This window comes from Chiloscyllium punctatum, chromosome 45, assembly GCF_047496795.1.
Source record: "Chiloscyllium punctatum isolate Juve2018m chromosome 45, sChiPun1.3, whole genome shotgun sequence".
Classification (NCBI taxonomy): domain Eukaryota; kingdom Metazoa; phylum Chordata; class Chondrichthyes; order Orectolobiformes; family Hemiscylliidae; genus Chiloscyllium; species Chiloscyllium punctatum.
In genome coordinates this window covers 55292116-55309094 of record NC_092783.1, presented here as the reverse complement: position 1 = coordinate 55309094, position 16979 = coordinate 55292116, and the positions used below count along the sequence as shown (strand labels likewise).

At 42.1% G+C, this 16979-nt stretch overlaps 1 protein-coding gene across 1 annotated transcript in view; it reads left to right on the top strand.

Moving 5' to 3' along the window:
• The window catches only part of pik3c2b (phosphatidylinositol-4-phosphate 3-kinase, catalytic subunit type 2 beta), a 169679-nt gene that overhangs the window by 105231 nt on the left and 47469 nt on the right, over positions 1 to 16979 (top strand). The window contains exons 16-18 of the mRNA XM_072563818.1: positions 7373 to 7561; positions 11548 to 11641; positions 14903 to 14997. Of these exons, the coding sequence (XP_072419919.1) occupies positions 7373 to 7561; positions 11548 to 11641; positions 14903 to 14997 (378 nt within the window). The remainder of the gene's footprint in view (positions 1 to 7372; positions 7562 to 11547; positions 11642 to 14902; positions 14998 to 16979) is intronic.

The window sequence follows — 16979 nt, the reverse complement described above, 5'->3', positions numbered from 1 at the left end:
GCTGAAGTAGGCAGCTATTAGGCAGAGAAAAGCTAGTTAGTCAATCTAGCTATTGATCATTAAACATTTTCTGACACTCAACCTTTCTACAGCAATATAAGATCTAGGGACACAAAACAAAATTGCTCGCAGCTCCCCTTGTCTCAGAAGGTCAAAACCTGTCTGTGAGATCACATGGACAAAGGAATGTCCATAAAGACACTTGCCTTCTTTACAGCAATAAACAACTGTAGCATTGAGGTAACATTTCTGGTCCCACAGCCTGCATTAATCTCTGAAGCATGAGTTCAAATCCTACCACCACAGATGGGGACATATAAGTTTAATTAATTAATCTGGAATAAATTTCTAGTCTGTATAATAATTGAGTGACATTACCAGATTTCTGTTAAAAAAAACATCTGGTTCACTAATGTCTTGGAAGGGGCGAAATTCGCCATCCTCACCTATGTGTGACTCCAGACCCACAATAATATTGAACACGATTGCTGACTGAAATAGCACAGCAATCTACTCAGTTGTATAAACAGCAATAGGAGTCATTATGCATGTAACTACACACCCCATGGACTGCAATGGTTCAATAAGATAGCTCACCACCACCACCTTCTTGAGGACAATTTGGGATAGGCAATAAATGCTATCCATATGTGAAGTGTTCACATCCTAAGATCAAAGTTTAGAAGAAATTCTCTGCCCTGGTCAAAAGCTGGTCACTTCCTTCTTGCAGACATGGCATGACCCAGCCTGAAGAACCACACAAAAAATTGTTTTCAAATTTGCTTCATCTGAATGAGAACAGACCCACTCAGTCATTCTATGGATGAATGAATCTATTAAAAATGACATGAAAGGACTTCTGCACAGAGCCTAATGTATGCCTTCCAGAAAAGCAGGAATTGTCAGGTTTAAACAGTTGAGATCAAGCTTTAACTCTTTGACAACCACTGAAATTGGGTCTTTTTTATTTTTCGTCTTTGTTTCACTTCCTGACTGTTCAGAAAAATCGTTATAGATATTTTAGATATTAGATTCCCTACGGTGTGGAAACAGGCCCTTCGGCCCAACCAGTCCTCACCGACCCTCTGAAGAGTAACCCACCCAGACCCATTTCCCTCTGACTAATGCACCTAACACTATGGGGTAATTTAGCATAGCCAATTCACCTGGTCTGCACATCTTTAGACTGTGGGAGGAAACCCAAGCAGACACTAGGAGAATGTCTGTGTGGAGTTTGCATCGTCACCTGGGACCCTAGTGCTGTGAGGCAGCAGTGCTAACCACTGAGCCACTGTGTCACCCTTATGTTTAATACTATTCCCTTTCCTGAGAATTGTTATCCCTTCTTCTCCCCTTCCTTCATATTGGTGTCCGATTCCTCTCTGTAGTACAGATGTTTTCAGTTCCTCCCCTTACTTTGTTTGTGATCTATTCATATCATCCAAACTTTGGATGGGCATAGAAAATTTTATAAATGCACAGGTCAGTAAATATCTGAAATTGTTCTGAAGATTCCATTCTTGATTTCAGTGCTTCATTAGATATCCCTTCATGCCTTATTCCAACTAAGTTGGAATCTGAATTTTTTCAAATTCTCATTCAAAGGAATAAAGATTCCTTATCTTTTTTTGTTACTGACTGCACCCATACTTGCTGAGGAACCTTGGGAACAGTGATTGTTCATGAATTTATTTTGCACAGATTTTGCAATCACCCCAATACCCACAAACAGAGTTGCATTAAGACATTATTTCAATGAGCTACATCACACTGCAGCACCCAAGAACTACAAAAAGCAGAAGAAAAATATTTATACAACATTTTCAAGAAAACCGGGTACCCAATAAACACAATCCACTGATTCCTCAGAAACAAACCCAAACAAGCAGACACAACACAACCAAAAACTGTAGCCACATTACCTTACATCAAAGACATATCAGAAATGACTTCCAGACACCTCAGACCACTTTGCATCATGGTAGCCCACAAACCTACCAACACACTTAAACAGTGACTAATGAACCTAAAGGATCCATTATACCACCAGCAAAACTAACATCATTTACAAGATACCATGCAAGAACTTTTTTTTTAAAAACTACATCGGACAAACTAGCAGGAAATTTTCCACCAGGATACATAAACACCAACTGGTCACCAAAAGATGTGAACCACTCTCTCTAGTTTCCATATGTACAAAGAAGGACACCATTTTGATTGGGACATCACACACATCTAGGACAGGCGAAACAGAGACATGCATGAGAATTCTTAGAGTCATGGCATTCTAACCAGAACTCCATCAATAAACACATCGACTTGGATCCTATCTATCTTCCCTTTTCAAAAAAAAAACTGGTAATGACATCACCCACCTTAAGAAACCAAGACCTATAAATAGAGAGGCAGGACATACCACCAGCTCTTCACCAGGCACTTTCACTGATGATATTACCCAGTCATGGTGACAAAATGTCTGAAAACAAGCCTTCCAGCTCAGTGAGCTAACTTACAGACAGAATTTAAAGGCTGACATGGGATAGTTGGGTCAGATGGCCTATTTCCATGTTGTAACCTCCATACGTTTCTGTTAATAGCATGGTTAGCTAATTCATATCCTTCTCCATTTTGTTTTTGTGTGGGAATTACATTACTGAGCAATCATAGGAGAGTCATTGGCATCTCTACTTATTAAACATTCTGCATGAACGAGGGGCTGATGACGGCACACACTAGGTTACTGATGTAAATTATTTTTGGCATTGTCCAGTTTTCCTAAGAATCATGAAACCTGGGGTGAATGGCAAGCCATGACTTTAGTGTGTGAATTGGTGGAATAGGTTTCTGCAGTTGTTAACCATCAGGTAGCTGTACAAATCTTAGTTGGCAATAGTCTGCAATTATGCACTAAATCCTTCATCATTTTGTAGAGATCAAATGGCTAAGGGAAGTCACTAAAACAGGAGATGGAATCAGATGTCTGTGCACTCGCCCTGTGGGCTGTAATTAGATCAGCCTATAATATGCCAGGGAAAGAGTGTAATCCAATAACTGCTGACAAACAGGGCCAAGGGCTCACAATGAAGAAGCAGACACGTGAGCCTTTGAGTTGTCCAGCTCACTGCTCACCAGCTGGGTTCCTCTCCATGGTCCCCACCTGGTTCCCTTCATACATTAAACGCCAAATTGTAAAGTGAACCTGTGAAGGATTGAAAAACTTTCATTTTGATAGCATCTTCGATAACATCCTATGGCACTTTACAGCTGTACGTTTGAAGGGTATTCCCTGTTGTAATACAGGAAAATGGGGAAAAGCATGGGTCACTTAGCAACGTTAGAGTCACATCAAATGTTCATAGGTGCCAATTGGTATAATTTTCTCACAATTCCCCAAGCAGGTACTACATACCTTATGGTGACTTTGCATAAAATAGCAGTATTTACTGGAGCTCCATTCTAGCCAATGCATGTGCTTGGTATGAAGAAAGTAGAAGGGGGTGGGGATTGCTGGAAATAATCTTTTTTGCAGTGTTTTCAAACAATTTTACTGTAGGTATCTTTGGAAATGATATTAGGAAGACCAGGATTTCAAAATACACAATTGTAACAAAGCAGAGGACTATACCTGACATAAATGCAGGGTAAATGAAGATATATTTTCTTGATACTGAAGAGTTGTTGACTTATTTGTGGAATAGGCTGCCACCTAGTGTGGGTGATTTTGGGTCTGTGCTGCAGCATTGCAGGGACCTGACAGAGAAGCTTCCTTTCAACAAAGAGAAGAATGTGAGATTTTAAAAAGGAAAAAAGCAGAGTTGACCGCAACAATGATAGTGGTTAGAGCAAGAGACGTGGTGTCATAACCATCTCCATGTGGCATTTTAGTTTACATCTGTGCCATTAGTTTATGATGCATGTGCATGTAATTGGTTAATTAAAATCCTGTATTTTTTTTTGCTTTCTCTATCATCCCTGACTTCTCCTGTTCATGCAGCTTCACTGGTAGGCCAGCTGCAACCCCATCACCTCCCTCCCCCCCCGCCCCCCCCCCCCCCCCCCCCCGCCCCGTACCTCCTCGCAACCACTTGGGCCAGCATCAATACAGCCATTTAACTGGACTCGGGGAGAGACAGCTTAATTGACAAGTGCCTGTGAATTTTGCTTTAACTCTAGTGGCCACATTTCTCTTTCCTTTCATCCTGAAGGACAGAAAAACCCTTCCGTCTCCTGAGAGCATCACAAACAACTTGATTTATTTCATCTTTTTGAAGTTGAAAACAAAAATAATTTTTGTTTAAATGTGTCCTTGGGATGTGCATGATTTTAGCTAAGCTGCATTTTGTTAACCATTTCAAGTTGTCCTGACCACATCTGAGGGCATTAAAATGCGAATAATTACAGTTGGAGCTATGGGTATATCAGAGAGCTGGACTGTCAAGTACTCTTCCTTTTGAGGTGTAGATTTTAATGGCAATATAGCAATTTCGTATTTTTTTTACTGCCCTCTAGAATTTATTTCATTCAAATTTGCTATTATGAGATTTGAACTCTCAGCCTCTGGGTACTTAGTATCTGTAAACACAATACTACCTTAAAATTTAACAAAAAAAAAATTCTCTCCTTAGATTTCACAGGTGGCTCTTCCCCACTTCAGTCCCTCAATTCTCTCTTCTAGTCGGGTTGAGAGTGTGGGCACTGGGCACGGTGTTTCTTGTTGTGGTGCTTCTGATGTTTTAACTGCTGCAAGGTGCTGTAAGCTATATAAGTTCATGTTTCATGTAATGCTAATCCTGTATTAACTGAAACATCCTCCTAAAGGTTAGTGGGAAAGTCAGCAAAATATTAATGATTCGTATTATTCTGTGATTGCAAAATTCAAAGAAATGAATGTGAATTATCAAAGCGAGAATGATAGAGAAATTCAACCACGGAAAAGCCATGAGGTAAAAGAATATTGTCTTCTGTAAATTATTGGTTTTCCATCATTGAAGCTATTCCTCGGTGCTCCTCTCTTTATTCAAAAGTACAGTGAATGCTCGGTCATTAAGTAAATTTAAGGAGTGGGGAGGCAGATTTATCATGGTTGAAGGGTTATAGAGAGCAGGCAGGTAAGTGGAGTTGAGGCCATGATCATATTTAATGGTGGAGTGGGCCTCAAAGGGCCGAATTGCTCTTAGTTCTTGTTATATCACTTATAACATACACAGCCATATGTCTGTATGTGCTTCTCATTCAGATCTGCTCCACATCTTTGATTTTTGGTGTTTCCAGTGTTCCTTCCTGTGCGTTCATCTGCTAAGGCCCTAAGCTCTGGAACTCCACCCATAAACCTCGCTGCCTTTCTACCTCTCCTGTTTTTAAGATTCTCCTTAAACCCACTTCATTGACCAGGTTTTTGGTCACCTGCCTTAATGTGTCCTTTCGCTGCTTGTTGTTTCTGTTTTTTTTTATACTATTATGAAGCATTTTGCACTCCCAAAGTACATTACAGAAGAGCATGTTGTAGTTTAAGCAACAACTAAGGAACCTTAATAAATCCGATTTAAAAATGCTCATGCTGAACTATAAATAATGGGGAGGCCTCGGGGTTTGATCCTCAGAATTGGGTTATCTCCGCCAGAATGAAAGCAAGGACTTTAATACTGCTCCCAGCATCCACCCCCAGATCGGAGTGAAGATAAGGAGATTTTGATAAAATCAGTCAGGTTAGGTGTTTTTGATCATTGCCTCTGACACCAGCTGAAAATTGTTTGGATTCCCCCATCCTGACTTCTGATTGCAGTCACCCTAAGTTCCCCTCCCCAGGGGATAATTTTGCGAATGGCAATGATCAACTGCTGGTGGACAGGTTATGCCATGAGGTAGAGGAAGGGCATGTCCAAGACTGGAGAAATTGTGCTTTTGTTTTCCATATTTCTTTGCAACAATGGGATTAATGTAGTGGTAATTGATCACTTTTATTGGGTTGGCAATGCTCAAATAGTTCCTGTAGTTCAGCACCTCTTGTCCAGCAATGATGAGAAGCTGCAATGATACCACAGTTATGATGATTATGAAAGGAAAATATTTAGCACAGCTTGAAAGATGCAGTTGCAGTTGGAAGGGCTAGTGAAACCGGAGACATGGAACAGCTGGCTTGCAATAGACAACTGAAAATTACTTCTTTGTCAAAACTATCATGGTCCAAATTTGTGAAGATTTGTAGAGCCAATTTAAGTCTTTTCCATTAAAAATATATTTTATCATACCAAGGGTAATGTACCATAAACCTTAACATGGTGCAACATTCTGAGTTAAAGACCTGTTTCTTCAACTCTCTTGAACAAGAGGTTTGGAGGATTTGAGCTATAGGGAGAGATTGAATAGACTGGGGCTGTTTTCCCTGGAGCATCGGAGGCTGAGGGGTGACCTTATAGAGGTTTATAAAATCATGAAGGGCAGGGATAGGATAAACAGACACAGTCTTTTCCTGGAGTGGGGGGTGTCCAGAACTAGGAGTAATAGTTTTAGGGTGAGGGAGGAAAGATATAAAAGAGACCTAAGCAATCAACGTTTTCATGCAGAGGGTGGTGCATGTATGGAATGAGCTGCCAGAGATAATGGTGGAGGCTGGTACCACTGCAGCATTTAAAAGGCATCTGGTTGGGTATATGAATAGGAAGGATTCTAAGAGATATGGGCCAGGTGCTGGCAAATGGCAATAGATTAGGTTAGAATATCTGGACGGCATGGACATGTTGGACCGAAGGGTCTGTTTCTGTGCTGTATACTTTGCCACTGTCCTTTGCAGATTGCTTTGGTCATAGTGCTGCCTTACTACACAGACTTGAGGCAGGAAGAGTTACTGCAGTTGTATGGTGCAAGTAGGCCCCTGGTGTATTGTACTCCGGGTGAGTTGTTAACATTGATAGAGAGGTGGGTTGCAAGAGTAAATTCATTTAACTTTATAACGAAGGAAAGACGAGTTCATTGCCTTTATATAAAATGGAACTTGTTCAATTCAAATGGACTTCATGCTGACTTCAAGGAAACCATTTGCTATAATTAGATTTGAGTCCATTAATATTCCCAGTGCTGGTGTAAGCCCTTGCTTTGACTGCTAGTAATCTGTCCTTTGGTGTAACCTTCCACATGGATTCAGATTAGTGCCTGACAGTTTCCTGTTTTTGAACTTTCCAGCAACAAGTCTGACCTTCATTAAGGATATACAGCTAAAAGGTCTCAGGTGTTGCTTCCATTCTCTGGTTACTCTAAGGACATCTGCAGCCAGATGGTTATGTACAGTGATATTGTTATGTCTTTGGTGTCTGGTGCTGACAGATTACCACCCTCCATTTCTCTTGGCCCCACCCTCCTCCACCCACTACAGGCTGACAGAAGTAGACAAAAAGTTGTTGTGGGAGAAGCGATATTACTGTCACACAGAATGCAGCTGCCTGCCTCTGGTGCTTGCCAGCGCCCCCAGCTGGGAGTGGGCCTGCCTGCCTGATATCTACACACTCCTCAAGCAATGGAATTGTCTCAGCCATCTGGATGCTTTGGGTCTTCTCCATGCTACGTAAGTGTTACAGCAGCATAAATTTGAACAGATGACAGCTCGTGCCCCACAGCTTCATGGCTAGTTAACTGTATTTAAAAAGTAATCTGACGGTGACCATTTGGATCATCTACCTCTGTTATTCCGAAACTGGGGAGGTGGAGGGGAGAAAAAAGACTTTCATTTGTAAAGCAAAGTCAGAATCGTCAGATATCCCAGACTACTACATATCCAAGTCAAAATGTATGGTGCAGGATAAGCACAGCCAATCAGGCAACAGCATCCACAGAGCAGGAGAGTCAAAGTTTCGAGCATAAGCTCTTCATCAGGATTCCTGATGCTTATGCTCGAAATGTCAACTCTCCTGCTCTGCGGCTGCTCCCTGACCAGCTGTGCTTTTCCAGAATGAAATTTTTTGACTCTGATCTCCAGCATCTGCAGTCCTCACTTTCTCCTACTTCATATCCAGTGAAGCATTTCTGATGAGTCATTCTTTTTGTGATGTAACATTTGTGGCTAGTGGTTGTGCACAGCAAGCTCCCACATGCAGCAATGTGATAACAACTAGATAATCTGTTCATGTGATTGAGGAATGAATTATGGCCACAGCACTTGAAATAACACCACTACAGTTCTAAATGTTGGTGCATCCACCTGTGAGGGGATTTAGGGCCTCTGTTTAATGTCACATCTGAAAGACTGCCTCTTTGGCAGTGCAGCACTCCCTCAGTTTTGCATTTAGTTTCATTATTGATGTTTGTGCTCAAATGCAGGAGTGGATCTTGAACTCAGTATCTTGCAATTCAAAGGCAAGTATACTGATATTTAAGCCACACGTAATACATTAAACTGACCCATTTAATGGTTTATTTAAACAACCACTTACTTATGTGAACATGCTTGTGTAACTTCACATTTAACATTCACTATAGGTGTTCTGAATAACAGAGTACATTGATAAACTCCACAACAACGAATGCTAATGAAATAACTAACCAGCAATAAATGCTCCTCATGGAAGTAAGCAATTTTTTATCTTTTGAAGAAGAACACCTACTATCATGTTGTCTAATGAGTGGGGGATGCATAATTTCGGCCCCTTCTATCTGTGGAATCTCCTTTGGTATTCAAATCCTTTGAGTACATTCCATTTCTCCAATTCTGAAACAAAAACAGAAATTGCTGGAAAGCCTCAGCAGGTCTAGCGCATCTGTGGAGAGAAATCAGAGTTGATATTTGGGTTCAGTAACCCTTCCTCAGAACCCCTGTCCAGTTGTGGCCTTGTTTGTGTCCTATTTCCTTCAAAGTATCATTGGTGTCTACAGAGGTTCCTGAGTTCTGGAATTCCTTCCCTGAATCTCCCCACCTCTTCATGATTCTTAAAACCTATGTCCTTGAGCAAACCTTTAAGTCACCTGTCTGAATTGAGTTGAATTTAATTTATTGTCACGTGTACTGAGGCACAGTGAAAACTTTGTCTTGCGAGCAATACAGGCAGATCACAGAGTTAAGTAGCATAGATAAGTGAATAATAGATAAACAGCGGCAAAAACAAAAAAAATGAATGTTAAGAGTTTGTGAGTCCATTTAGTATTCTAACAGTAGGAGGGTAGAAACTGTTGCAAAACCGGCTGGTGCGTGTGTTTAGGCTTCTGTACCTTGTTCCCAATGGTAGAGGTTGTAGAAAAACATTGCCAGGGTGGGATTGATCTTTGAGAATGCTGGAGGCCTTTCCTTGACAGTGGGCCTGGTAGATGGATTCTCTAGATGGGAGGTTGGCCTTTGTGATTGTCCGGGCTGAGTTCACCACTCTCTGTAACCGTCTCTGATCTTGAATGGTACAGTTGCCATACCAGGGAGTGATGCATCCAGACAGAATGCTCTCAATGGCGCACCGATAGAAGTTGGCAAGAGTATTCACCGTTATGCAAATTTCCTCAGCTGCCTGAGGAGGAAGAGACATTATTGGGCTTTTGTAACCAGTGCGTCCGTGTTAAGATCCAAGAAAGCTTGTTGTGGATGACCACTCCCAGGAGCTTGACACTCTCCACTCGTTCCACCTCTGTGCTATTAATGTGTAGGGGGACATGAGTAACGTCTCATCGAAAGTCAATAATGAATCCTTGGTTTTGCCGGCATTGAGAGCTAGGTTGTTCTCAGAGCACCATTTTTCCAGGTCTTCCACCTCCTATCTGTAGTCTGTTTCATCGCCATCTGAGATTCGACTGACTATGGTGGTGTCATCAGTAAATTTGTAAATGGCATTAGCTTGGTATTTGGTGATGCAGTCATGGATATACAGTGAGTACAGTAGAGGGCTGAGAACGCACCCCTGGGGGCTCCAGCGTTGAGTGTTAGTGAGGATAAAATATTGTCCACAATCTTCACTGATTGTGGCCTGTGGGTCAAGAAACTGAGGATCCAGTTGCAGAGAGTGGGACTTAGTCACTGAGTTTAGTAATCAGTCTCGTGGGGATAATGGTGTTGAAGGCTGAACTGTAGTCAATGAGTAGGATTCATACGTAGCTGTTCTTGGTGTCAAGATGTTTTAGGGAGGAGTGAAGGGCAAGTGATAAGGCATCTGTTGTGGATCTGTTGGTCCGATAGGCAAATTGGGGTGGGTCGAGAGTAGTGGGTATGCTGGAGTTGATTAATTCTATGACCAGCCTTTCAAAACACTTCATGATCACTGAAGTTAGGGCAACTGGGCGGTAGTCATTGAGACATGCTGCATGAGCCACCTTGGGCACGGGGATGATGTTGGCCCTCTTAAAACAGGCAGGGACAGTGGCCTATGGCAGGGAGAGGTTGAAGATGTCCGAGAAAACCTCAGCCAGTTGATCTGCGCATGCTCTGTGTGCATGGCCTGGTACTCCATCTAGTCCCATCGCTTTCCTTGGATTCATCTACCCTCTGATGCAGTAACTGTTGGGATAGATTCGTAAGGACTTCTCTGAATAGGTGTTACCTCTCTGCTAAAATTCTGCTCGAAACGAGTATAGAAGGCATTGGGAGGGATGTATCATCATCTGCTATTTTGCCTCTTTTTAGAACCTGTGATGTCATTCAGTCCTTGCCATAGTCGCCGGGTGTCTATCTGGGTCTGTAACATCTGCTGTGGTCCAGTGTCAATTTTTGTCTGACAGAGATGTGCAACTGTGTAAAGTGTCAGATTTGACACTCCAATTGTGCTGTTAGCTGGTTGTCAAAATGAGAGGCAGTGACAAGGATGAGAAAAATGAACCTGTGTCCAGTCACTTCCAATGAAAATGAACTTTTGTATGATTTTTGGATAATGACCACATCAAGCAAGACTGAGAACTGTACAATTGTCAAAGGTTTGCCAACTCGCACATGGAGTAAAGGGCCTTGTTCAAGGAACAAGAAAATTCCTATGGAATTGTGTCCCAATGAAGGATGCCATGAAAAACGTACAGGAGATAATAGGCGAGCAGATAAACATAAGGATAAAGCAGCAATCCTTCTGCTCATTCAGCAGTAGTAATAAAGAGAGAGAGATTTTTAATATTAGCAGGTGGTGTTCAGGCACTGGCAGTCTTTGAAATAAGAGTTAGAAATAGGGTGAAGCCATTCAACTCCCTGAGCCTGTTCTGCTTTTTAAGTAGGTCATGGCTGATCTGTAACTTAAATTTACCTCGCTGTTTTGATTCCATTTTCCTTATTACCATTGGCAAAAGACCAATCTATGAATCTCTACTTACATACTTTCAATTAACCTTTCCACTTCTCCTGGTGTTGGGGGGGGGGGTAGGTTTCCAGATTTACACAACTCTTTGTGTGAGAAAGTGTATTTCTTGTTATCTTTGAAAACTTTGTCTTTGAAAACTTTAAATCATTTGAAACACTCTAGTGAGATCACCCTTTTAATCATGTATGTCAAAAGGATTCAAGCCACATTTATATAGCAAGTACTGATGGCTAAGCCAATGTCATCTGTACATGATAATTTTTTCTACTCATAATACTAGCTCTTTGTTTTTATTCAGATTTCCTGATCAGGAGCTGCGCCGCACTGCAGTGCATTGGATGGAAACAATGTCCACATCAGAGCTGGTGGACTTCCTACCTCAATTAGTACAAGTGAGTATTGTATGACCTCACAACCTGAAATTAACTTTTTGTCTATTTGATCAAGGTTCTGTGGCATTGCAGGATTGAGGGGCTTGAACAGCAAATGACGAATTAAGACCAAGTGGAATCTTCAGGTGAAGCAGCAACACTCCAGTGTTTGCAGAAAATGCCATCTTCTGATCTTTCATTTTATTTCCATTATAAATTCCTGTATTCACATCGGAAATGGGGATGCCTTTGTAAATTGGCACATTATAGTTACACCCTCTTACCAAAGTGCACCATTTTAATATTAATTAATCACTAATCAAATTCATTTTGTGATTCATCATCTTCATCACCTAATGTCACTGTTTACCTGAAAGATGCTATTATGGAAATTTCCAGCTGGATAATAGCCATTTGGGTTTGTACCTTTAGTTTAAACACTTCCTTGTCACACAGAGACACCAAAATCAGACCTGACTGCAAGAATTATAGCAAACAAAGAAAATCAGTCATTCTGTGAAAAAAAGAACACGGATACATTTCATATGGTAAGCAGACTTTGGCTTGTCTGCCTAACCACAACTGGCCACACAAGAGCCGAATGTTTCTTCAGTCTACATTTAAGACAATGAGGAAGTGTTCAGAAAAGATTTGCAAGAATGTTGCCAGGGTTGGAGGGTTTGAGCCATAGGGAGAGGCTGAATAGGCTGAGGCTATTTTCCCTGGAACGTCGGAGGCTGAAGGGTGACCTTATAGAGGTTTATAAAATCATGAGCGGCATGGGTAGCTTATTGTTGTGGTTCTGTTCGCCGAGCTGGGAATTTGTGTTGCAGACATTTCGTCCCCTGTCCAGGTGACATCCTCAGTGCTTGGGAGCCTCATGTGAACCCCTCTGTGATGTTTCCTCCAGCATTTATAGTGGTTTGAATCTGCCACTTCCAGTTGTCAGTTCCAGCTGTCCGTTGCAGTGGTCGGTATATTGGGTCCAGGTCAATGTGCTTATTGATCGAATCTGTGGATGAGTGCCATGCCTCTAGGAATTCCCTGGCTGTTCTCTGTATGGCTTGTCCTATAATAGTAGTGTTGAGACAAAGTATCGTACCTCTGATAACAAGGAAGAGACAAACACATAACCTCAACACCAAGGAGAGGGAAGCACTAAAATCACTAAGAAATGATAAGAACATAATTATACTACCAGCAGACAAAGGCAGAATGACGGTCATCCTAGACAAAGCAGACTATGTCCAAAAAGCACAACAACTACTTGCAGATAACAACACCTACCAAAAGAGGGAGTTTGACCCCACCCCACAGCTCACCAATAGGATAAACAACCTACAAAAAAACAGACAGATAACCAGGTTTGACCTACAAAGAATGAAACCTGAAAGCAACAACACCCCCAGATTCAATGGACTTCCTAAAGTGCACAAACCAGACATCTCACTCAGACTTATAGTATCATTACCAGGGACACCATCGCACAAACTGGCCAAAGAACTACAGCAGAAACTGAAACACCTGATCAGCGGATCCAGACACTCTATACAATCAACACAGGAATTCTTGGACATCATCAGAAATATACATATAGACAAGGAAGAAACTATGGTCTCATTCGATGTAACAGCACTGTTCACCTCGATCGACAAAACCCGAGCCAGAGAAACAATAGCCAACCTGCTGGACGTACAGAACAGACAACAGGACGTTGAACCTATCAACAAAGACAGCATACTCAAACTACTGGACCTGTGCCTCACAACACACTTCACATTCAACAACCAAATATATGTACAAATCAACGGCACACCCATGGGCTCACCCATCTCTGGACTCGCAGCAGAAGCGGTAATGCAAAGATTAGAACAAACAGTCTTACCGCAAATTCAACCCAAACTCTGGGTCAGGTATGTGGATAACACCTTTGTAATCATTAAAAACACAGAAATAGAGAACACACACCGGATCATCAATGCCACACTCGCAGGAATTCGATTCACTAGAGAGGAAGAAAAGGACAACCACCTCCCATTCCTAGACGTGATGGTACAGAGAACACCTAACAGAGAATTCACCACAAAAGTATACAGGAAAGCCACACACAGACCAAGTCCTGAACTACGAAAGCAACCAACCCAACATACACAAAAGAAGTTGCATCAAGACACTATTCAAAAGGGCCACAACACACTGCAGCACACCAGAACTGCAAAAAGAGGAAGAACACCTATACAATGTATTTGCCAAAAACGGATACCTGCGCAATTTCATTAACAGATGCCGAAGGGAAAGACAACGGAACAAGGACATGCCGCAACCCAAAGGACTAGCCAGTCTACCATACATCAAGAGCACTTCCAAACTGACAGCCAGACTACTGCGACCACTAGGACTCATAACAGCACACAAACCAACAGCCACTTTCAGACAACAACTCACCAGAACGAAGGACCCGATACCCAACATGAGCAAAACCAACGTAGTGTACAAAATCCCATGCAAGGACTGCACAAAACATTACATAGGACGAACAGGAAGACCGCTAATGATCCGCATCCATGAACACCAACTAGCCACGAAACGACACGACTAGCTATCCTTAGTAGCCACACACGCAGATGACAAGAAACATGAGTTCGACTGGGACAACACTACTATTATAGGACAAGCCAAACAGAGAACATCACAGAAGCGCTTCACATGAGGCTCCCAAGCACTGAGGATGTCACCTAGACAGGGGACGAATTGTCTGCAACACAAATCCCCAGCTCTGCGAACAGAACCACAACAACGAGCACCCAAGCTACAAATCTTCTCACAAACTTTGAATGGGTAGCTTAAATAGATGAGGTCTTTTCCCCAATGTGGGGGAGTCCAGAACTAGAAGGCACAGCTTTAAAGTGAGAGGGGAAAGATTAAAAAGGGACCTAAGGGGCAACCTTTTCAAGTAGAAGGTGGTGCATGTATAGAATGAGCTGCCAGAGGAAGTGATGGTGGCTGGTACAATTACAACATCTAAAAAGCATTTGGGGGATGGGTATATGATTAGGAAGTATTTAGAGGGAAATGGGATAAATGCTGGCAAATGGGACTTGATTAATGTAGGATATCTGGTCAGCATGAAAGGGTTAGACCGAAGGGTCTGTTTCCGTGCTGTACATCTCTGACTCTAGATGGGCCTTCATTACAATCAGGATGATCTAGCTTCAGAGAGACGGTGCCCTAGATTGAGTGATTTACATTGATGTGACCTATGCTTTTGTTTTTATCTTGCAGGCCCTGAAGTTTGAGTGTTACTTGGACAGCCCCCTGGTGAGGTTTCTGTTGCGGAGAGCAATCTGCGATGTGAAAATCGCCCATTATTTTTACTGGTACATACAGCAAACTGTTCTGTCAAGCTATGCCACTTTGGAGCATTAATGAAAATATCGGGCCCCGTAGTAATTTTAACCTGCAAAACTGGTTGGATTTGATTTGTTTAGAGGTTAAAGACGGAACATTTGAGACAGGAACTAAACTGCCCACTTCTGGTTTTAATGGAACCAGTCAACCATTCCACTCACATGAGATAAATTTTGCATTGAAACCTTTTAAGGAGGCTATCTGCCTGCATTGTAATTATTCTGTTTTCAACTGTAGTCAACTGGGGTTGCCCTGACCATGGGAAACTCAACAGGTAAAAGGACTGATCCCATAAATAAGAGCCTTCTTCACATTGTTCCACCTGCTCTCCAGTATAATCAGCAGGAAGGTCTTAATGCATAGACATCAGATGAAGATCGCAAAGTTAATTCTCATGGGCTGGCAATTGAAGAGTTGATCATGTGTTTTGAGGCATTGTAGGGGGCACTAATGTCTGTAAAGCTAAAAGATGCAAAGAAACTGATGATGCTGACTGCTGAAAACAGCTGGTGCATATTGCTAATCTTTTCCCGAACATCATTAGCGTGGCCAACATTTGTTGTCCATCTATAATTGCCCTTGACCTGCTTCCTTGAATCATTGCATTCTGTGGAAGACCCAGTGTTATTAATAAGAGGGTTTGAGGAAGTTGATCCAATGGCAATGAAAAAATAGTCATAGAGCTCCAAGCCAGGGTCTTTTTATTTTTGGGAAGGGAATTTGAGGTGGTGATGTTCCCAGGCATCTGCTGCCCTTGACAGTCTAAGTGCTAGAGATCGCAGGTTTAGAAGGAGGTATCAAAGGAGCATTTGTGACTGGATTTACTACATCTTGCAGATGACAGACCGTGCTACCAGTGTGCATTGATGATGGAGGGACTGAACGTTTAAGTTAGTAGATGGGATGCTGATTTGATGAGGCTGCTTCATTCTGAACATTTTGAGCTCCTTGGTTCAGGAAAGTGGCACTGCTTTTTTTTATAACTTTTTTTTAACATAGAAAATTACAGCGCAGTACAGGCCCTTCGGCCCTCGATGTTGCGCCGTCCTGTCAAACCAATCTGAAGCCCATCTAACCTACACTATTTCATGTACATCCATATGCTTGTCCAATGACAACTTAAATGTACTTAAAGTTGGCGAATCTACTACCGTTGCTTTGTAGATGCTAGGAAAGCTTTGGGGAGTTAATTGCTTCAGAATTCCTGGCAGCTGATCTGCTCTTGAAGCCGTAGTATTTAAGTGGATGGTTGAGTAATATCTGGTTGATGCTAATTGCCAGAATGTTATTGATGTAGGATTCATTGATACTAATGTTATTGTATATCACAAAGAGATGTTCAGATCTCTCTTGTTGAAGATTGTCATTGCCTAGCATTTGTATGGTGTGGCTGTTACTGACTACTTCTCAACACAAAGCTGGATATTATCAGGGGCTTGCTGTATATATTAACTTGAACTGCTTCAGTATTTAAAGATGCAGCAGATCTGGCGGCATCTGTGAAGAAAGATCAGACTTAACCTTTAGGGTTGAGTGACAACTCGATCCAAAAACTTTACTCTGATTTCTCTCCACAGATCCGCTCAGAACTGGTGAGCTTTCCGGCAATTTCTGCTTTTGTCTCCGATTTACAGCATCTGCAGTTTAGATTAGATTACTTACAGTGTGGAAACAGGCCCTTTGTCCCAACAGGTCCACACCGATCCTCAGAAGAGCAACCCACCCAGACCCATTTCCCTACATTTGCCCCTTCACCTGTCACTATGGGCAATTTAGCCAGGTCAATTCACCTGACCTACACGTCTTTGGATGGTGGGAGGAAACCGGAGCACCCGGAGGAAACCCACGCAGACACGAGGAGAATGTGCAAACTCCACACAGTCAGTTGCCTGAGGCGGGAATTGAACCCGGGTCTCTGGCGCTGTGAGACAGCAGTGCTAACCACTGTGCC